The 23,551-nt window shown below is 40.2% G+C and overlaps 1 protein-coding gene across 4 annotated transcripts in view; it reads left to right on the top strand.

Annotated features, from left to right (window-relative positions):
- The window catches only part of thsd7ba (thrombospondin, type I, domain containing 7Ba), a 292,455-nt gene that overhangs the window by 263,481 nt on the left and 5,423 nt on the right, over positions 1-23,551 (top strand). For 3 of the 4 annotated variants that reach the window (XM_034289054.1, XM_029115860.2, XM_029115859.2), the window contains 4 exons: positions 4,159-4,402; positions 11,911-12,084; positions 13,213-13,308; positions 18,522-18,604. In XM_034289054.1, the coding sequence (XP_034144945.1) occupies positions 4,159-4,402; positions 11,911-12,084; positions 13,213-13,308; positions 18,522-18,604 (597 nt within the window). The remainder of the gene's footprint in view (positions 1-4,158; positions 4,403-11,910; positions 12,085-13,212; positions 13,309-18,521; positions 18,605-23,551) is intronic. The other variant, XM_029115862.2, reaches the window with a different exon arrangement.

The raw sequence follows: 23,551 nt of genomic DNA, 5'->3' as shown, positions 1-23,551 counted from the left end.
CAGTTGAAGTGTAGACATTCAGCATTAATTCAAGGGGTTGAACACAAATATTGTATAAAACATTTATGAATTGCAACCATTTTCAAACGCAGTCCCTTTATTTCAGGGGCTGAAATGTTATTGTACAAATAAACACAATCATAAATACAATTTTCACTTTTAACTTTGTCAAGAATCTTTTGCAGGTAATGACTGCTTAAAGTCTGGAATGCATGGACACCAAACGTTAGATTTCCTCTTTTGTGATGCTTTGCCAGGGCTTTGCAGCTGTCTTCAATTGTTTGTTTGTGGGTCTTTCTGCCTTAAGTTTTGTCTTCAGCGAGTTAAATGCATGCTTGATCGGGTTGAGATTAGGAGATTGACTCAACCATTGCAGAATATGCCACTTCTTTGGCTTAAAAACTCCTGGGTTGCTTTCGCAGTATGTTTTGGGTCATTGTCCATCTGTAAAGAGAAGCGCTGTCCAATCAACTTGACTGAATTTGGCTGAATCTAGCAGACAATATATCCTTATACACTGTCTTCTGTCACATCATCAATAAACACTAGTGACCCAGTTTTTTTTGCAGCCTAAGAATGGTTTGTTTCACTTGCATTGAGAGCTTCTTTGACCGCATGTTTTGGGTTCATAGCAACAGCTTTCATATGTGAATGCCACACCTGGAATTAACTCCAAACCTTTTACCTGTTTAATTGATGAAGAAATAACGAAGGAATAGGCCACACCTGTACAAACAGCTTTTGAGTCAATTGTCCAATTACTTTTTTCCCTTGAAAAAGAGGGGACTACATATTAAAGCTATAATTCCTAAAGCCTTCCTCCAATTTGGATGGGAATGACATCAAATTAAAGGTGAGAGACTGCACTTTAAGCCCATATTCATTATTTAACTGTAACTTGAATTTATTTTGGTAAACAGCCAAAATAACAAAACTTGTGTCTGTGTCCATATATTTCCGGACCCAACTGTATAGTAATAAATACAGGCTCTTTAAACATTTTAAAACAACCTGATAAATAACTAAACAGACACAAGAGGTATTTTGGTAGGCCAATGGAATTAATTTAGTCCGGATCTGGTGATCTTGTCATTTTGCAATTAAAAATCAATGCTAATATTGGCTCAACACCAGGGGCGTCACCAGACCAGGGGCGTCACCAAACCAGGGGCGTCACCAGACCAGGGGCGTCACCAGACCAGGGGCGTCACCAGACCCAGGGCGTCACCAGACCCGGGCTTCCTGGACCTGAACCCCATATGTTTGAAAACAAGGGGCGTCACCAAATCAGGGGCGTCACCAGACCAGGGGCGTCTAGGACACTAGGGTTAGGGTTATGTTTTCTGGTTCGCCTCCAACGTCTTGCGAGCAGATATTTAATGCAGCTGTTATTATAAAATGCGTGGGAGGCAATTTGTGCTTGGTTTTCATGGCACGTACTTTGTTTAAATTGCGTAGGGTTGTTTGGGCTCTTTGGGCTGGTTACATTTTCCTCCCGAAGAGACAGTCTTTAGGTCATTTTTAGTCAGGTTTGGAGAGATAATCCTCTCTCTGTGGGCACAAATTAGGGTTATTAAGACAATCTCAGCCAGTTTTGCCAAGTTACACTTCACTGAAGTCACTTATAAGGACTTTAGAAGCAGTTTGGAAGTTTTGGTAACTTCAAAATGTGATTTTTTTCTTCCAGACAATTTGGCCGGCAGCCAATAATGTTTTTTGCCTGCAACAGACGGATTACAGAAGCCCTTATATGGGCAGGTGACACATTAAAGAAAAAATCTATAGTATAATGTTGGGCTACCAAGAGCCGCCCCAAAATGCTTCAATTAGTCTTGGCATAGATTCTGTGAGTCTGTGGAATTGTACTGGGGGAACTGGATGGAACACCATTCATTCACTGAAGGAACACCCTCATTCAGTGTTTTGATGATGGGGTGGAGAGCGCTGTCTAACACCTTGGTCCAAAATCTCCCATGGGTGTTTAATTGAGTTGATATCTGGTGACTGTGAAGGCCATAACATATGATTCAGACATAATTTTCATACCCATCAAACCATTCAGTGACCTCATGCCCTGTGGAATCCTGGAAGAGACCACTCCCATCAGGATATAAACAGGATAAAGGATAAAGATAGGATAGAGATGATCACTCAGAATAGCCACTGAATTCTCAAAATATGCATGTGTCTTTATAATGAGGGATTTATACGTTGCATCTTAATGTCGGTGTAAATCTCGACAGATTTACTGCTGACTGTCTAATCTTGTCCAGTATTGTGTAACAAAAATTATATTGGTCTATTAGTCCAAAGTTCTAAAAAGGTTTTTAAAATGTTTACATGTGCATGGGATGATCTAAATACAGTCACCTAATATGACCGCACTCTGAGTAATCAAAGAATCTAGATACGACAGATCACCTAGTATGACCGCATTCCGAGTAATCAAAGAATCTAGATACGACAGTTCACCTATTATGACCGCACTCCGAGTAAATAAAGAATCTAGATACGACAGATCACCTAGTATGACTGCATTCCGAGTAATCAAAGAATCTAGATACGACAGATCACCTATTATGACCGCACTCCGAGTAATCAAAGAATCTAGATATGACAGATCACCTAGTATGACCGCATTCCGAGTAATCAAAGAATCTAGATACGACAGATCACCTAGTATGACCGCACTCCGAGTAAACAAAGAATCTAGATACGACAGATGACCTAGTATGACCGCACTCAGAGTAATCAAAGAATCTAGATACGACAGATCACCTAGTATGACCGCATTCCGAGTAATCAAAGAATCTTGGTACCACAGGCGTCTTTGTACCTTCTTCACTGGCCACTGTGATGGTAATTTCATCGATCAGAACTCTTAAAGGAGGAAGTACAGAGACAAAATCCTCTTGCACAATTTAATAGTTTCTTTGCAAATAGAGAGACGTGTCAAATGCTTACAAACATAATCATCCGAGGAGTCTCTAACTTAATACATGAACAGTCATCAGTACTTACAGTTGAAAAAGGGGTGTGGCAAGATGCTGCCCATCTGTCTTATGTTAATAAAACACATTCCCCTTGTTCCATCACATATCCTGGGCTTCACACAAAGGGACAGGCTGTCCTCCCCCACATGGTTAACCTTCTCAACTCTTGAGGAGGACTCACAGAGTCTGGACAAACAACAGATAGACACTGATGGGTTATATAGATTTATGAGTAACCCTATAATCTGCTGATTCCAGTCAATGATGCCCCCTAGGAAAATACCAGATCCCTCTCTCCTAAATTCCTTTTTTCATCCAAACATGAGGATTCAGTACCTTTAATTCGTAACCCATTTTACAAGTATAGGACCAAGTATACATCAGTTCAAGAATTTCCACAACACCACGCCCCCTACTCAGATTGCTAACACATTGAACACAGAACAGATGCCAGGTCATTCTCTGGTCAAGCTAAGATCTCTTCAACAAATAAACAGAGAACCCTATGGTCTGTTAATTACTCATTTACCTAGGTCACAGCGTACTATATGAAATCCCTATAGACTTGAATATGAACACATTATTGCCAACTTCATATAAAATAATAATAATAATAGCATAAAATCATATTATGGTTTTTCAGTTTCAATTGTCCCTTATATTTGACTTTTTCCATCTCCTGGGAAAGAGTCGCTTTTTTGTTTCCGTATGTATTGCAGTAATGCACATGCACCTCGTTCATCGAATCTTCGATTGATCTTTAGTCACTGTTCCTGCTGAAACACTGGTCAATTGAACTGAAGCTCCTGCCATCTGAACCCTCAAAGTCACTTAGATTGTTTCCTCTTGACATCTTGATCTGAAATCGAGGTCAGCTGAGCCTAATTCAGCATTTTCATAGAAGACACAGACCATGATAGAATGTTAGTTGCTTAATTGTATCAGTACATCTGTATGGAAGCATCTGCATTCGTTATGTTCCTCCACTCATTTAGTCAGGTTTTTCCTTTAATTTGTCTACTGTCTGTATTTGAAATATAGAAAAAAGCATCAAAATGATAGTTAATTATAGTTAATCTCTCTGCCTGACTATGGTATCTCTGAGGTGTTGTTTTGTGAGTAATCCTACTGCAGTTTCTAATGATGAATATTCTGTTTTGTGCAGGGAGCAGACTGTGGTGAAGGGGTCCGACAGAGAAACCTGACCTGTATTGTCCACTGGGGGGACTGGCCCCAACAAGAGTCCTCCTTAACCAGACCACGGCCGTCCTTGGCAGCTAATCCCACTCATACCTATTCAGCCCAACCTTCCTATTTTCCTGGACCTGTGGAGGACCGGCATTGTGGAGATAAGCTGAGGAAGATGAGTGAGCAGGAGCTGGTGCTGCCATGTTCAGTACCCTGTCCAGGTACAGTTTGGGTTCCTCTGTGGTTTATCCAGTCCAGGTACAGTTTGGGTTCCTCTGTGGTTTCTCCTATCCAGGTACAGTTTGTGTTCCTCTGTGGTTTCTCCTATCCAGGTAGTGTTTGGTTTCCTCTGTGGTTTCTCCTATCCAAATAGGGTTTGGGTTCCTCTGTGGTTTATCCTGTCCAGGTAGGGTTTGGGTTCCTCTGTGGTTTATCCTGTCCAGGTACATTTTGGGTTCTTCCTGTCCAGATAGGGTTTGGGTTCCTCTGTGGTTTATCCTGTCCAGGTACATTTTGGGTTCTTCCTGTCCAGATAGGGTTTGGGTTCCTCTGTGTTTTTTTCCTGTCCAGGTAGGGTTTGGGTTCCTCTGTGGTTTATCCTGCCCAGGAAGGGTTTGGGTTCCTCTGTGGTTTCTCCTGTACAGGTAGGGTTTGTCGGTGTGCATTGAAACTAAGTAGTCAGAGTGCAGGGGTACGAGGTAGTCGGTGTGCATTGATATTAAGTAGTCAGAGTGCAGGGGTACGAGGTAGTCGGTGTGCATTGATATTAAGTAGTCAGAGTGCAGGAGTACGAGGTAGTCGGTGTGCATTGATATTAAGTAGTCAGAGTGCAGGGGTACGAGGTAGTCGGTGTGCATTGATATTAAGTAGTCAGAGTGCAGGGGTACGAGGTAGTCAGTGTGCATTGATATTAAGTAGTCAGAGTGCAGGAGTACGAGGTAGTCGGTGTGCATTGATATTAAGTAGTCAGAGTGCAGGGGTACGAGGTAGTCGGTGTGCATTGATATTAAGTAGTCAGAGTGCAGGGGTACGAGGTAGTCGGTGTGCATTGATATTAAGTAGTCAGAGTGCAGGGGTACGAGGTAGTCAGTCTGCATTGTTATTAAGTAGTCAGAGTGCAGGAGCAGAATGTTGTCGGTGTCCGCAACTTCAAGGTAATCAATGTGCAGTGATACTAAGTAGTTGATGTGTGTAACTCTAACTCCGAAACATACAAAATACTAATATAAAATAATATATTCGGAAAAACAATATCAGTTTTTACATATCAGTTAAGAGTCATGCCAAATAGTTTTTGTTTTTCCTTCAAATAAGGGGGTATTTTACAGAAATAAAAGGTTACATGTATTTTTAAGGAAGACCTGAATATTTATGAAAATCTATCATGTGATTTATCATGCAATTGTTTAAATGATGGACCAAACATAATTGCTAAATAAGTAAGTACTTTTTTAATAAAAAACAATTAAATAACAGGAATGAGCATTGGGTAACAGGAGTGTGCACTGAGTAACAGGAATGAGTGCTTGTATGTGTGAGAATAACTGGATGTCACACAACTTCCTTCAAATAAACAAACAGTGGTCATTATACAGTGCCTTGTGAAAGTATTTGGCCCCCTTGAACTTTTTGACCTTTTGCTACATTTCAGGCCTCAAACATAAAGATATAAAACTGTAATTTTTTGTGAAGAATCAACAACAAGTGGGACGCAATTATGAAGTGGAAGGAAATGCATAGGATATTTCAAACCTTTTTAACAAATAAAAAACTGAAAAATTGGGCGTGCAAAATTGGGCGAGACTCTGTCCATAGGACAACAATCAGTCGTATACTGCACAAATCTGGCCTTTATGGAAGAGTGGTAAGAAGAAAGCCATTTCTTAAAGATATCCATAAAAAGTGTTGTTTAAAGTTTGCCACAAGCCACCTGGGAGACACACCAAACATGTGGAAGAAGGTGCTCTGGTCAGATGAAACAAAAATTGAACTTTTTGGCAACAATGCAAAACGTTATGTTTGGCGTAAAAGCAACACAGCTCATCACCCTGAACACACCATCCCCACTGTCAAACATGGTGGTGGCAGCATCATAGTTTGGGCCTGCTTTTCTTCAGCAGGGACAGGGAAGATGGTTAAAATTGATGGGAAGATGGATTGAGCCAAATATAGGACCATTCTGGAAGAAAACCTGATGGAGTCTGCAAAAGACCTGAGACTGGGACGGCGATTTGTCTTGCAACAAGACAATGATCCAAAACATAAAGCAAAATCTACAATGGAATGGTTCACAAATAAACATATCCAGGTGTTAGAATGGCCAAGTCAAAGTCCAGACCTGAATCCAATCGAGAATCTGTGGAAAGAACTGAAAACTGCTGTTCACAAACGCTCTCCATCCAACCTCACTGAGCTCGACCTGTTTTGAAAGGAGGAATGGGCAAAGATTTCAGTCTCTCGATGTACAAAACTGATAGAGACATACCCCAAGCGCCTTACAGCTGTAATCGCAGCAAAAGGTGGCGCTACAAAGTATTAACTTAAGGTGGCTGAATAATTATGCACGCCCAATTTTTCAGTTTTTTATTTGTTAAAAAGGTTTGAAATATCCAATACATTTCGTTCCACTTCATGATTGTGTCCCACTTGTTGTTGATTCTTCACAAAAAATTACAGTTTTATATCTTTATGTTTGAAGCCTGAAATGTGGCAAAAGGTCGAAAAGTACAAGGGGGCCGAATACTTTCGCAAGGCACTGTATTTCGAAAAAAATATATCTGTAACATTTGTGTGTGCATGCTTTTGCAAGAGTGCATGTATGGAGTGAACACTTCTGTGACTGCTTCTTCCCTAAATAGTTCTTGCATAGTTTGGAGCTCTTCATTGGGTCATTGTCCTATTGTAGGAGGAAATTGTCTCCAATCAAGAGCCATCCACAGAGTACGCAGAATGGGAGTGATAGTCTTCCTTCTTTAAGCTACCTTTTACCCTGTACAAAACTTCCACTTTACCACCACCAAAGCACACCCAGATCACATTGCCTTCACCATGCTTGATAGATGGTGTCAAATACCCGTCCAGCATATTTTAATTTGGTCTATGTCTCACAAATGTTGTTCCTTTTGATCCGAAACACTCAAACCCTTGATTCGCCTCTCCATAACACTTTTTCCGATCTTCCTCAGTCCAATGTCTTTATTAATTTGTCCATCTTAATCTTTGCTTTTTATAGAACAGTCTGAGATAGGGCTTTTTCTGGTAACTGCCTAGAATGCCTGCATTCCAGAGTTGCCCTTGCACAGTTGACATTGTGACTGGTGTTTTGGGTGTACTATTTAATGAAACTGCCAGCTGAGGACCCGTGAGGTGTCTGTTTCTAGGCACTCTGTATTTGTCTGCTTGCTGAGTTGTACACCAGTGCCTCTCACTCCTCTTTCTATTGTGCTTAGAGACAGTTTGTTCTGTTTTGTGCAGGGAGTAGTACACAGCATTGTACGAGATCTTCAGTTTCTTGGTAATGTCTCGCATGGAATAGCCTTTCTCTAAGAATAGACTGATGTGTCAGAAGAAGTTTCAGAAGAATGTAATTTGTTTCTGGCCATATTGAGCCAGAAATCGAACCCACAATTGCTCGTTCCCAAGCTCAGGACCCTGGGCCTTAACACGTCCCTTTACAAATGGATCCTGATCAGACCTCAGGTGGTGAGAATGGGCAACCTCACCTCCGCTACACTGACCCTGAGCACTGGAGCCCCTCAGGGCTGCTTACTCAGTCCTCTCCTGTATTCACTGTTCACCCATAACTGCAGGAAACCACACACAGCTCCAACATCATCTTTAAGTCTGCAGACAACACAACCATCCTGGGTCTCATCTCCAACAATGATGAGACCGAATACAGAGAGGAGGTAAAGATCCAGGCTACATGGTGCCAGAACAACAACCTCTCTCAAGGTATGCAAGACTAAAGAGATGATTGCGGACTTCAGGAAGCGGCAGAGGGGGGGTCATGCCCCCATACACCTCGATGGAGCTGAAGTGGAGAGAATCTCCAAATTCCAATTTCCCTGTTTTCATCAAAGATGACCTCACTTGGTCCAGACAAGCAAACTCAGCTGTGAAAACTGCCCAAAAACTACTATACTTCCTGGGGGGACTCAAGAAATTTGGCATGTCTGTAAAAACTCTCACCAATTTCTCTAGTTGCACCATAGAAAGCAACCTCTCAGGCAGCATTACTGCCAGGGACGGCAGATGCTCCTCTGTAGACCGCAAGGCCTTCCCGAGTGTGGTAAAGTCTGCTTAGCACATCATCGGCTGCCATCTCCCGTGCAATGCATCTACCATACCCTATGCCTGAGGAAAGCATGGAACATCATCAAAGATCACAGCCACCCAGGCTTTGGTCTGTTCACACTGCTGCCATTTAGTAGATGCTACCGGAGCATCGTGACTTCCAGACTTACAGTTATTTTTTTCCCTCAGGCCTTAAGGCTCCTCACCCAGCCACACTGATCCATGATCATACTGATCACACATGAACATTCCAGATGCTCTGATGTCTTTTCAAGTACTTTTAATGGGCATTAGAATATTCAGTTGCATGTACCATTCATAAACATATTACATTCATATGTATCTATAATATTCAATACTTCTACCATACTGTTCATACTCCCCATCATACTCTTTCAAAAATGTATGCTAGTTAAAAAAAAAAGTATATTACTGTCATACTTGCCATATCTATACTACTCAAGACTACTACCAATATTGCTACTAGTTTACAGTACTCTTTTTAAACTGCTGCTATGTAGAGTGTTGTAGTTTTTATTGCTTTATCTTCTCGCTATATTTGTGCTGTGTATCCAATTTTCTTCTTAAATTCTCACAACGTAGTTGTAGTGTTCTATGCCACCATTCATAAGCTTATTACACTCATATTAGGGGTGTAACGATCCATCTACTACATCGATGTATCGATTTATATTCCTATGATCCAACTACATAGATCTGTGCTCAGCAAGTTGGCCTTCCGGACGACATATATCGATCTAACATCGTTTTAAAATGTAATCAATCGATTGTATCGATACTAGAAAATAACCCATTGGATTTAAGCACGTCAGACTTTATAGGAATGTTTTTTCTTAGCACTTTTAATGATAAAGGCGATAAACGTTACTCGATTCAGTCTGCCTATCCGTGACGTCATCGCCCCGGGCAAGGAGCAGCGCAAAGACAACAAAACATAGCGAGGCAGATGGCAGAGGAAAAGCCGACGAGGGAGAAATTATCAAGCCACCATTGCGTTCCATTGCGGTGTGTGGAAAGTGTTGGTTGCACTTCCTTTTTGATATTAATACTGTATTTGTATTATTTCTATGTTGAAAAACAACAGCAAAAGTAGCAGGTAAACCTACTGTTAATTCAACCTGAAGAAATGTTGGTTGCACTTTATTTTTGATATTAATATAGTAGTATTTTTATGTTGAAAAACAACAGCAAAAGTAGCAGGTAAACCTACTGTTAATTCAACCTGAAGAGATGTTGGTTGCACTTTATTTTTGATAGTAATATAGTAGTATTTTTATGTTGAAAAGTAGCAGGTACACCTACTGTTGAAATGTTGGTTGCACTTACTGTACTTTTATTGAATATTGAAAATGAGAGCAGAACATTTTAACTTCCTGTTAATTCAACCTAAAGTGTTGGTTGCACTTTATTCAAATAAAATGTGAATGCATTTGCCATTAATTGTTGTTTACTTGTTTGTTTATATCCATAATTAATTGATACCAGATTCCCTTACAAGAAACAACAGGAATCTAGGAAACTTCACCTGCACTGTCCAGTATCCAGGTATTTATTTCAGTCAAACGGGTTGAATTTTTGGCTGAAAAGATACTGAATCGATTTCCAGTCACTGAATCGTTTCGGATCGTATCGTTCTAAATGAACCATTATCGGCCTTGAATCGTATCGACAACCACGAATCGTGATACGAATCGAATCGTGGTTAAAATGAATCGTTACACCCCTAACTCACATGTATCATTAACATTCAATAATTCTACTGACTGCTGCTAGTTTACACTCTTATGTACAGTTAGGTCCGGAAATATTTGGACACTGACACAATGTTCATAATTTTGGCTCTATAAGCCACCACAGTGGATTTGAAATGAAACAACTGATATGCAATTGAAGTGCAGACTTTCAACGAAAATATTGTAAGAAACATTTAGGAACTGCAACCATTTTCATACACAGTTCCCTTACTTCATGGACTCAAATGTTATTGGACAAATGAACACAATCATAAATAATATGTTAATTTTTCATACTTTGTCGTACGTTTTCAAAGGTGAATGCCACACCTGGAATCAATTCCAGACCTTTTACCTGCTTATGTGATGAAGAAATACAGTTGTGCTCATAAGTTTGCATACACTGGCAGAAATTGTGAAATGTTGGCATTGATTTAGAAAATATGACTGATCATGCAACAAAACTGTGTTTTTATTTAAGGATAGTGATCATATGAAGCCATTTATTATCACATACTTGTTTGGCTCCTTTTTAAATCGTAATGATAACAGAAATCACCCAAATGGCCCTGATCAAAAGTTTACATACCCTTGAATGTTTGGCCGTGTTACAGACACAGAAGGTGACAAACACAGGTGAAAATGGCAATTAAAGGTGAATTTCCCACACCTGTGGCTTTTAAATTTTAATTAGTGTCTGTGTATAAATAGTCAATGTGTTTATTAGCTCTCACGTGGATGCACTGAGCAGGCTAGATACTGAGCCATGGGGAGCAGAAAATAACTGTCCCAAGTTCTGCGTAATAAGGTAATGGCACTTTCAGGTGGACCAAGAAAGATTTCAGCTAAAACTCCTAGAAGAATTGTTTCGGAATACAAAGAAAAACCCACAGGTAACCTCAGGAGAAATAAAGGCTGCTCTTGAAAAAGACACTGTGGTTGTGTCAAGGAGCACAATACGATGATACTTGAACACAAATGAGCTGTATTGTTGAGTTGCCAGAAAGAAGCCTTTACTGCACCAATGCCACAAAAAAGCCTGGGTACAATATGCTCGACCACACCTTGAAACGCCTCACAGCCTCTGGCACACTGTAATTTGGAGAAACAATACCAAAATAGAGCTATATGGTCACAACCATAAGCACTATGTTTGGAGAGGGGTCAACAAGGCCTATAGTGAACAGAATACCATCTTCACTGTGAAGCATGGTGGTGGCTCACTGATGTTTTGGGGGGGGGGGGGGGGTGCATAGGGAATTGTTTTGTTAATGTGTGTAAATTGATGTAAAACTATCTATTGAATTGAAGTCCAAAACACAGGTTATGAGGTCCAAATAGTTTGCAATAATGTCATAGTCAACTTTACTGTGTAACTAGTAACTAGTGTTGATGTGTAATGGGGGTCTTTTGTCTTCAGGAGATTGAAGTGTTGATGTGTAATAGGGGTCCTTTGTCTTCAGGAGATTGAAGTATTGATGTCTAATGGGGATCCTTTGTCTGCAGGGGATTGAAGTGTTGATGTGTAATGGGGGTCCTTTGTCTTCACGAGATTGAAAGTGTTGATATCTAATGGGGATCCTTTGTCTGCAGGAGATTGAAGTGTTGATGTGTAATGGGGATCCTTTGTCTTCAGGAGATTGAAGTGTTGATATGTAATGGGAATCCTTTATCTTTAGGAGATTGCCACATGACAGAGTGGTCGTCATGGAGCTCCTGTCAGCTGACCTGTCTGGAGAGGCGAAGCTTTGAGACAATTGGCCGGCAGACACGTTCCAGAGCTGTGGTGGTTCAGGTGCTGGAGAACCAGGAGAACTGCCCTCAGCAGGGGTTTGAGACACGACCCTGTAAAGGTGGGTTAGGTTTAGAACCCAGAGAACTGTACAAGACTGTACCAGACCATACCAGACTGTATCAGACCATTGCAGACTGTAGCAGACCATTGCAGACCGTAACAGAATATACCAGATGGTACCAGACCTTACCAGACTGTACCAGATCTTACTAGACCTTACAAGACTGTACTAGAACTTACCAGACGGTATCAGACCGTTGCAGAACGTACCAGACCTTACCAGACTGCACCAGACTATACCATACCTTACCAGAGTGCACCAGACTGTACCAGACCTTACCAGATCATACCAGACTGTACCAAACCATATCACACTGTATTGGACAGTGCCAGACTGTACCAGACAGTATCATATAGTGTAAGACAGTACCAGTACAGTATCAGGCAGTACCAGCCTGGATCAGACAGTATCTGACTCTGTTAGACACTTCCAGACTGTATTGGACAGTGCCAGACTGTACCAGACAGTACCAGACTGGATCAGATAGTATATTACTGTATTAGATAGTTCCAGACCGTATTGGACAGTATCATACAGTACAGGACAGTACCAGACAGTACCAGAGAGTATAGGACAGTACCAGACAGTATTGGATAGTTTCAGACAATACCAGTACAGTATCAGACGGTACCAGTACAGTATCAGACAGTACCAGTACAGTATAAGACAGTATTAGACAGTATCAGACAGTAACAGTACAGTATCAGACAGTACCAGACAGTATTTTATAGTGTTAGACAGTACTAGTACAGTATCAGACAATAACAGTACAGTATCAGACAATACCAGTACAGTATCGGACAATACCAATACAGTGTCAGACATTACCAGACATTATCAGACAGTACCAGACAACATCAGACAGTACCAGTACAGTATCAGACAGTACCAGTACAGTACCAGTACAGTATCAGACACTACCAGTACAGTATCAAACAGTACCGGACAGTATCGTATAGATTGCATTAGATAGCATTAGGGCCACTTAATGGATAACTAGTACATTCGTTCTGCTCCTGTGTGTTGTTTTAATATGCTGGCTATAGTCTAGCGTGCTAATACCCAGGGAGCCCTCCGTCTTGCCTGGTTGACCAGTCCAGTAATGGTCTTGCTGTGTCTATGCAGGCGGGACATGCCACACTTACGAATGGAGGACCAGCGGATGGAATGGCAATGAAAGAGTGGTGTGGTGTCAGCGATCTGACGGAGTCAATGTTACAGGTATACACAGTCAAATACACTATCACAAACACATACACACATACAAACACACATAAACGCACAAACAAACAGATACACGCACTAACACATGCACATACGAATACACACGTACATACGCACACATACACACACACTTACACGCACAAACACTCACATACACACACGCATACACACACACATACACGCACAAACACACACGTATGCACACGTGCACACACACACACACTTACACGCACATAGAAGCGGTCGTCTGAGCGAATACTGACGCTATATACACGTATACATAGACGTATACATGTATACACGGTTGTATACGTTGTATACGCGTATAGACGTTTCTGAACGTGTTTACCACGCGGTCGCATACGCGGTGGTAAACACGTTCAGTCGTCCAACACAGTCGCACTGTTCAGTCACCTATAGACGTAGCGTCAGTATACGCGCTCAGATGACTGCTTCAGTCGACTGACATAAACGACTGAACGCACGTGTATACGTGTATGTACTTATTCACTAATCGTGTAGAGGGCGCTGGTCTCTCGTGGATTTTTATTCTAAAGAAGGCTGAACCATACACCGGAAGGTGCTTTTTGCAAGTTTAGTGCGTTTTTTATACAGTATTTTATTCAGTGTAGCCAACAGTTAAGGAAAATCTGTGTTTTAAATAATTGAATTCGAATCAGTTTTTTTCTGTTTTAATATACTTCAAAGGAACAACCCTGTGTTGACAAGGGCAGAGAAATATATGCATGTGATGACTGATGTCTTGTCAGAAATCGCTCAGCGATTCGCTTGCTACAAGAACTCTAGATCAAATAGCTACTTGATGGCTAAAAGTAGTTTCCCGTTCTATTTAGACAAATTCTGACAGTAAAATATGTTGCTGAATTTGGTCGAGCAGGAGATGTGATATAAGCTAAACTAAAACATGATTTTATTTGAAGGAAATATATTTCAAAAGTTTGTTATATAGGCTAGCATATATTTTTATTTCATTTATTGTTCAAATCATTTTTGTCCATACCAGAGTCAATGCATATTTAACAGTTAGAATTGAATGGAAAATAAAAGAATAGGGAGGGTGTTAATAGTTACCGAATGGTTATGGAATTACTATTTGTGGAGCCGTGATTATTCTAGCACAAAGTTAGGCTAGATTTTGAAACCAATACCTAAGCAATTCTGAGTAATGTTTGACAGAGTATCTTATCATACTGTTAGTCTATTCAATCGATTTGAGATAGCCATAAACACAAACTGGACATTCGTTTAGGAATGGCATAAAACATAGCTTGGTAAGAATATTTATTTAAATATATTTCTATATGCTAAGTTTTTTGTATATAGTACATTTATTCAATAATAACCAGAAGTCCTTAAAACATTTATTTATATAATGAATATTACCTGGCTAGCCAATTAGCGACAATGAATACAATCGATCGCTATTTGTAAAGAAAATCTTATTTTATTATTTAATGTTTTAAAATATATTTTGTAATATGTGTGTTTTTTATGGTAGGACAGAGATTTGCCAAATACCGCCGTTTATAAACTGCGGCTTATACACAGATTTTGCAAACATTTTCAATCACAGCAGTAAATACATGGCTTACATTTTTAAACACATTCCACCAGGGAACCTTTTCACAAATGATTGCTTGTACGTAGAGGTCTCGGAAACTCATGTAGTAAATATGATACAATTGGCGTTACAGTGTTTTCAAAAACATATTTTATTCTTCAAAAAATTAATCTTGGTAGCCCCTATGACAGATGTTTAATATTAATGTACAGTGCATGCCTAGACGTCAATTGTGTATGGCAAGGTAGGGCAGCTGCCATACTTTGAATCCGTTTTTTTTTCTAAAATAAAAATGAGAAACGAAATTAACTTCTATTGCCTTTAAATTGATTGCAAAAATTGATGGGATCATCGTTTTATCATGCTCATTGTTTTCATGTGCATGCAGTACGAATATTTAATGTACATAGCATATCAGTATTGCACGTTTGGAGTGTTTGAATGTGTGTGTTTGTGATCACGTTACTTTCTACATAGCTAAACTTAACAAAACAATAAGAGGCGAGTAGAAAAACCAGTGCTAGCTAGTTTGCAATTAACGAGCATGGAACAAGAGATTAAACAACTGCTTTGGGACCGGTGAACTGTGTGACCGCGGGTGCTCCATAGAAAGGATAGATCTTTTTGAGAGTCAACTTGGACTTTAGGGAGCACTTATTGAAATTAAACATATTTTTTACTGTATGGTCATATTATGCATATATTATTACATGCATAATATGCACTCATTCTAGCCTATTTATCTTTGAACAAGGAAATAGACCGCTGATTCATAAAAAACCCGTCAGTGAAAATGTGTCAGTGAGTTAACTTGTTCTTTGCTCCATGTTTTTCGACAGTGTGTAATTGGTTATTGAAGCATTTTGCCCAGCTGCTTCTGTTTGTGCTTCGACAGTTTTTGGTACATAACCGACATTTCTACTGGATAGCGCACTGGCTTTACTCTCTTTCCAAAATAGCTCTGTCATTATCCATAAGAAAGGCAGTCGCAAAAACAAACCTTTATCGGCACAAAAAGAGCACAAATAATTTAGACTATTTTGAGTGAATTTGACTTAGCTATATAGTATTCTTAAATATTCTAAAAAATGTAAATTCTAAAGACAAGGCAAAACTGAAATATTAGAATATGTATATAGTACATTTATTGAATAATAAGCAGTAGTCGTTAAAGCATTTATTTCCATATTTAGAATGTACATTTAAATGATATCTACAATACTGAAAAATAAGGTATATAGGCTACACATTACAGGTAGGCCTATCAGTTTTCAGTGAAGAAAAATGTAAGAGAGAGAAGACCTGTTTACAGAAAACTTAAAAAATAAAATATATTCCTCATGGGAAACCTGTAAGAGAGATGCAAAATCGTAAATATACTAATAAAAAACGTTAATGTCTGCGATTTGAATTCGTTGTCTGTGGTTTTAACTAGCCACCCAGTCTTGCTTGTGTTAAAACATATACAGAGAAAACAGCATAGCTAAGACAATAATACAAAAAAATGGTCAACCAAAAATTTTGCCTAAAAAAGATGTTGCGGTTATAGGGCTACACAACATTAAGCAACAACATGCTTGATTGAGCAATGGACGGTTTGGGAAGGGAGGACGTACAGGCTATAGCTAACGGCCAACGTCCGATGGTTTACGGCCACATTGATGAAATGTTTGAGAGTGAAAAAATAATTACAATGTCGCTAGCTAACCGAGGCAACAAAACTCACTGGTAACTAGCTATATTGCATAACCAAGCACCTCCACATGCCTGGTGGTTTTCGCTAGATGAATGACTACCTTAACTCACCTTTAGAAAAACGAACCTATGCCTCATTTCTTCTGAGGTGTTTAACAACTTCCTGTTCGTACAGACGAGAGATCCCCGGGTTTCTGCGCCCTCTACTTTACGGGATAATAACTACACGCGTATACACGTGTGTTCAGTCGTCTGGGTAGGTCGTCTATGACAGTCGAGTGAACGCGTCGTGTATATACGGGTATAGGAACGCGTATACATGGGTGCATACACGTATACACGTATACACGTATACACGGTTGCATACGCGTATAGACGTATACACGGTCGCATACGCGGTGGTGTGCACATTAGGTCGCTTCAATAGCTTATTAAAGTCCCTTTTCACCTGCCATACACATACACGCACAAACAAACACATTCACGCACTAACACATACACATATACACACAAACACATACCTGCACAAACGCATACAAACACACATACACACACAAACACATACATGCACAAACGCGTACACATACATACATATACAAACACGTACACACACATACACATACAAACACATACACATGAGAACACATGAACAAATGCGCACCAACACATACACTAACATGAACAAACCCATATATACACACACACAGTCAAACACACGCAAAAACACACTCAGGGACTGAATAATTGTCCGGTAATGTTTTGGTTTAATTTACAGGACCACCCTGATATTAGATTTAGTGATGTTCAGCTCTAAAGCATTGATCTCTTTCCTCCCAAAGCCCAGTTCATCAATAAAACACCAAATTACACTGGGACCTCACTCTCAATCCATAGGAATGTAATAAAACAGCTTTTTATTAGAGGATATGGAGCAGCCTATATGAACAGCAGCCTGAGGTAGCAACACATGGTTATATGATTAGCAGCTATAACGTATCTCCTGTATATTGCTGGATATATGATCAGACGCCTGAATAGTAGTCTGGAGCTATATGCAAGTCTTTGGTATTACAGAGCTAGTAGCCTATAGCAGTATAGAGCTATTTAGCAGATTAAAACTGTACAGAGATATACCAGATTCAATTTGTACAGAGATATACTAGACTAAATCTGTACAGAGATATATACTGGATTAAATCTGTACAGAGATATCTAGTAGATTTAATCTGTACAGAGATATCTAGTAGATTTATACTTTACAGGGATATATAGTAGTTTCAATCCTGTACAGAGATATCTAGTAGATTCAATCTGTGCAGAGATATCTAGTAGATTAAATATGTACAGAGATATTTAGTAAATTCAATCTATTCAGAGATATTTAGTAAATTCAATCTATTCAGAGATATCTAGTAGGTTAAATCTGTACAGAGACATCTAGTAGATTTTATCTGTACAGAGATATCTAGTAGATTAAATCTGTACAGAGATATCAAGTAGATTAAATCTGTACAGAGATATCTAGTAGATTAAATCTGTACAGAGATATCTAGTAGATTTAATCTGTACAGAGATATATATAGTAGTCTGTTGCACTACAAAGATATTATAAAAGGGTTTGACCGATATGGAGTATTGATGTTACTAGCTGGTTAACTGTTAACTAGTATGTGATATTATCAGTCTGGTAGAAAAGCTTTCTCTGTCCCCCACAGTGATCTGCTGCTGCAGACAGAGAGAGAGGTGGGGGGAAGAGAGAGCAGCCATAGACATTTCTCTCAGATATTCTGACATCCCAGAATTACAATGTTCCTAGATTGATCAGAGGCAGTGATAGGCTGCCTCGACAATTCATCAGCGGAGACACTACATTCATTTGATTATCAATGAGTAAACAGCAGCAATACCTTTTCTGCTATCTCTCTTCCTTCAGGGGGATGCTTCCTACAGAATCGACCTACGACCGTCAGACACTGCCATCCTCCCTGTTCCAAGCCCTTCTCCCACTGTACCCCAGTAAGACTCACACACACCGTTCCAATCTCACCACTGAACCCCAGTAAGACTCACACACATGTTCCAATCTCAACACGGAACCCCAGTAAGACTCACACACATGTTCCAATCTCACCACTGAACCCCAGTAAGACTCACACACATGTTCCAATCTCACCACTGTACCCCAGTAAGACTCACACACATGTTCCAATCTCACCACTAAACCCCAGTAAGACTCACACACATATTCCAATCTCACCACTGAACCCCAGTAAGACTCTCACACACCGTTCCAATCTCACCACTAAACCCCAGTAAGACTCACACACACCGTTCCAATCTCACCACTAAACCCCAGTAAGACTCACACACACCGTTCCAATCTCACCACTGAACCCCAGTAAGACTCACACACACCGTTCCAATCTCACCACTAAACCCCAGTAAGACTCACACACATGTTCCAATCTCACCACTGAACCCCAGTAAGACTCACACACACCGTTCCAATCTCCTCATCACTGCTCCCAGGGAAGATGCCTGAGGCACAGTCATGAACTGTGTTTTATAGCAATAAGATATTTACCACAGTCTGTATGTTTTACCACCAGTTCCCAAAAACTACACAAGCTAAAGGGGATATTTACATTTTAATCATGATACTTAGAATTGCTAACAGATATTTAGAATGATTTAGGATCTAACATTTTTTACTGAGCCAGGTTGCAGAAAAATGGGTAAATGATGCTTTGCTAGCTATCGTCATTAGGACACCCACACCTAAGACCCAGAGCTGCAGGCTGGTGCTGCTTCCTTCATCTCCAGAGCTCTAACACACATTTACAACAGCAGTAATCATAGTTCCTATGTGGTTTCCTCTGTATATGGATGGTTTCCTCTGTCATTTTCATTTTTAAGCCAAAGACACAGTGCTGCACTGTAATGCTTTGTCTCTTGCACAAGCATTGGGTCAAGCACTGTCCAGTTTCTACAAAGTTAGCAGTTAAAATATAGAAACAAATCATTTAGCCATAGAAATTAAATAGTAGAAGCCACTATTATGTTGATTGTGGTTTATGGTGTTGTACTATACATGCATGTTATTTTGTTGATAATGGTTTGTGGTGATGTACTATACATGCATATTAGTATGCTGTTACTGGTTTATGGTGATGTACTATACATGCATGTTATTGTGTTGTTACTTGTTTGTGGTGATGTACTATACATGCATATTAGGATGCTGTTACTGGTTTATGGTGATGTACTATACATGCATGTTATTGTGTTGTTACTGGTTTGTGGTGATGTACTATACATGCATGTTATGTTGATACTGGTTTGTAGTGATGTATTATACATGCATGTTATTATGTTGATACTGGTTTGTGGTGATGTATAATACATGCATGTTATTATGTTGATACTGGTTTGTGGTGATGTATAATACATGCATGTTAGTATGTTGATACTGGTTTGTAGTGATGTATTACACATGCATGTTAGTATGTTGATACTGGTTTGTAGTGATGTATTATACATGCATGTTATTATGTTGATACTGGTTTGTGGTGATGTATAATACATGCATGTTAGTATGTTGATACTGGTTTGTAGTGATGTATTACACATGCATGTTAGTATGTTGATACTGGTTTGTAGTGATGTATTACACATGCATGTTATTATGTTGATACTGGTTTGTGGTGATGTATAATACATGCATGTTAGTATGTTGTTACTGGCTCGTGGTGATTATGCATGACTATTGAAGCATCTGCATTTGACCAGGCAGCGCTCCTTTGTATTACTGATGTCACTGCACATCATTGTTCTTTGTAGTATTTGCTTGACTGGGATTCACTGACTCCAAAATGGGTTAGCTCCTAACTCTTCTCAAAAATTCACAGAAGAACAGTAGTTATGGGATATGCTTAGAAGACTGGCTAGTACTAGACATACAGAGGTCTTAGAGTTATGCAACAGTGTTTTCTACTACCTTGCCCAGCACTTATGGTAACCTTAGTTAGAAGCCTTGGGGCCTATAAGGCAGTTCAAAATCTGATTGATGACCTTTTTACTGAGAAATCTCCCTATATAATGAAAAATTTGGTGTTGCACTACAAATATCCTGGTTGGATCTCTACTGCCCCTTACAGTTTCTTCTGTGATACTACAGTTAAAATGGAATAATTTAGCAAGTCTTTTGATAATCCTGACAGGTGGACAGACATCACACACACACACACCCACTGTGTGCTGTTTATCTCTCGGAAGTTCTGACCACAGCCATTGATCTGCACTGCTGCAGTGATATGTGTTTATAACTGTTCTGTATTCTCCACAGAGTGGTGTGTTTATAACTGTTCTGTATTCTCCACAGAGTGGTGTGTTTATAACTGTTCTGTATTCTCCACAGAGTGGTGTGTTTATAACTGTTCTGTATTCTCCACAGAGTGGTGTGTTTATAACTGTTCTGTATTCTCCACAGAGTGGTGTGTTTATAACTGTTCTGTATTCTCCACAGAGTGGTGTGTGTGTAACTGTTCTGTATTCTCCACAGAGTGGTGTGTGTGTAACTGTTCTGTATTCTCCACAGAGTGGTGTGTGTGTAAGTGTTCTGTATTCTCCACAGAGTGGTGTGTGTGTAACTGTTCTGTATTCTCCACAGAGTGGTGTGTGTGTAACTGTTCTGTATTCTCCACAGAGTGGTGTGTGTGTAACTGTTCTGTATTCTCCACAGAGTGGTGTGTGTGTAACTGTTCTGTATTCTCCACAGAGTGGTGTGTGTGTAACTGTTCTGTATTCTCCACAGAGTGGTGTGTGTGTAACTGTTCTGTATTCTCCACAGAGTGGTGTGTGTGTAACTGTTCTGTATTCTCCACAGAGTGGTGTGTGTGTAACTGTTCTGTATTCTCCACAGAGTGGTGTGTGTGTAAGTGTTCTGTATTCTCCACAGAGTGGTGTGTGTGTAAGTGTTCTGTATTCTCCACAGAGTGGTGTGTGTGTAACTGTTCTGTATTCTCCACAGAGTGGTGTGTGTGTAACTGTTCTGTATTCTCCACAGAGTGGTGTGTGTGTAACTGTTCTGTATTCTCCACAGAGTGGTGTGTGTGTAACTGTTCTGTATTCTCCACAGAGTGGTGTGTGTGTAACTGTTCTGTATTCTCCACAGAGTGGTGTGTGTGTAACTGTTCTGTATTCTCCACAGAGTGGTGTGTGTGTAAGTGTTCTGTATTCTCCACAGAGTGGTGTGTGTGTAACTGTTCTGTATTCTCCACAGAGTGGTGTGTGTGTGTAACTGTTCTGTATTCTCCACAGAGTGGTGTGTGTGTAACTGTTCTGTATTCTCCACAGAGTGGTGTGTGTGTAACTGTTCTGTATTCTCCACAGAGTGGTGTGTGTGTAACTGTTCTGTATTCTCCACAGAGTGGTGTGTGTGTAACTGTTCTGTATTCTCCACAGAGTGGTGTGTGTGTGTGTAACTGTTCTGTATTCTCTACAGAGTGGTGTGTGTGTGTGTGTGTATAACTGTTCTGTGTTCCCGACAGAGTGGTGTGTATAACTGTTCTTTGTTCTCCACAGATTGGTGTGTGTGTGTATAACAGTTGTGTGTTCCCTACAGAGTGGTGTGTGTATAGCAGTTGTGGGTTCCCTACAGAGTAGTGTGTGTGTATAACTGTTGTGTATTCCCTGAAGAATGGTGTGTGTGTATATAACAGTTGTGTATTCCTTGCAGAGTGGTGTGTGTGTATAACAGTTGTGGGTTCCCTACAGAGTGGTGTGTGTATAGCAGTTGTGGGTTCCCTACAGAGTAGTGTGTGTGTATAACTGTTGTGTATTCCCTACAGAGTGGTGTGTGTATAACAGTTGTGTGTTCCCTACAGAGTGTGTGTGTGTGTAGCAGTTGTGTGTTCCCTACAGAGTGGTGTGTGTGTATAACAGTTGTGTATTTCCTACAGAGTGGTGTGTGTATAACAGTTGTGTGTTCCCTACAGAGTGGTGTGTGTGTAGCAGTTGTGTGTTCCCTACAGAGTGGTGTGTGTATAACAGTTGTGTGTTCCCTACAGAGTGGTGTGTGTGTATAACAGTTGTGTGTTCCCTACAGAGTGGTGTGTGTGTATAACAGTTGTGTGTTCCCTACAGAGTGGGTGTGTGTGTTGCAGTTGTGTGTTCCCTACAGAGTGGTGTGTGTGTATCACAGTTGTGTGTTCCCTACAGAGTGGTGTGTGTGTATCACAGTTGTGTGTTCCCTACAGAGTGGTGTGTGTGTAGCAGTTGTGTGTTCCCTACAGAGTGGTGTGTGTATAACAGTTGTGTATTCCCTACAGAGTGTGTGTGTGTATAACAGTTGTGTATTCCCTACCGAGTGGTGTGTGTGTATAACAGTTGTGTATTCCCTACAGAGTGGTGTGTGTGTATAACAGTTGTGTATTCCCTACAGAGTGGTGTGTGTGTATAACAGTTGTGTGTTCCCTATCGAGTGGTGTGTGTGTATAACAGTTGTGTGTTCCCTACAGAGTGGTGTGTGTATCACAGTTGTGTGTTCCCTACAGAGTGGTGTGTGTGTATAACAGTTGTGTATTTCCTACAGAGTGGTGTGTGTATCACAGTTGTGTATTTCCTACAGAGTGGTGTGTGTGTATAACAGTTGTGTGTTCCCTACAGAGTGGTGTGTGTGTGTATAACAGTTGTGTGTTCCCTACAGAGTGGCGTGTGTGTGTATAACAGTTGTGTGTTCCTTACAGAGTGGTGTGTATAACAGTTGTGTATTCCCTACAGAGTGGTGTGTGTATAACAGTTGTGTATTCCCTACAGAGTGGTGTGTGTATAACAGTTGTGTGTTCCCTACAGAGTGGTGTGTGTGTATAACAGTTGTGTGTTCCCTACAGAGTGGTGTGTGTGTATAACAGTTGTGTATTTCCTACAGAGTGGTGTGTGTATAACAGTTGTGTATTCCCTACA

The sequence above is a fragment of the Esox lucius genome, chromosome 20 (genome assembly GCF_011004845.1).
Source record: "Esox lucius isolate fEsoLuc1 chromosome 20, fEsoLuc1.pri, whole genome shotgun sequence".
NCBI lineage: Eukaryota > Metazoa > Chordata > Actinopteri > Esociformes > Esocidae > Esox > Esox lucius.
Note: the sequence above shows the minus strand (reverse complement) of the source record. Positions and strands in the feature narration are given on the sequence as shown.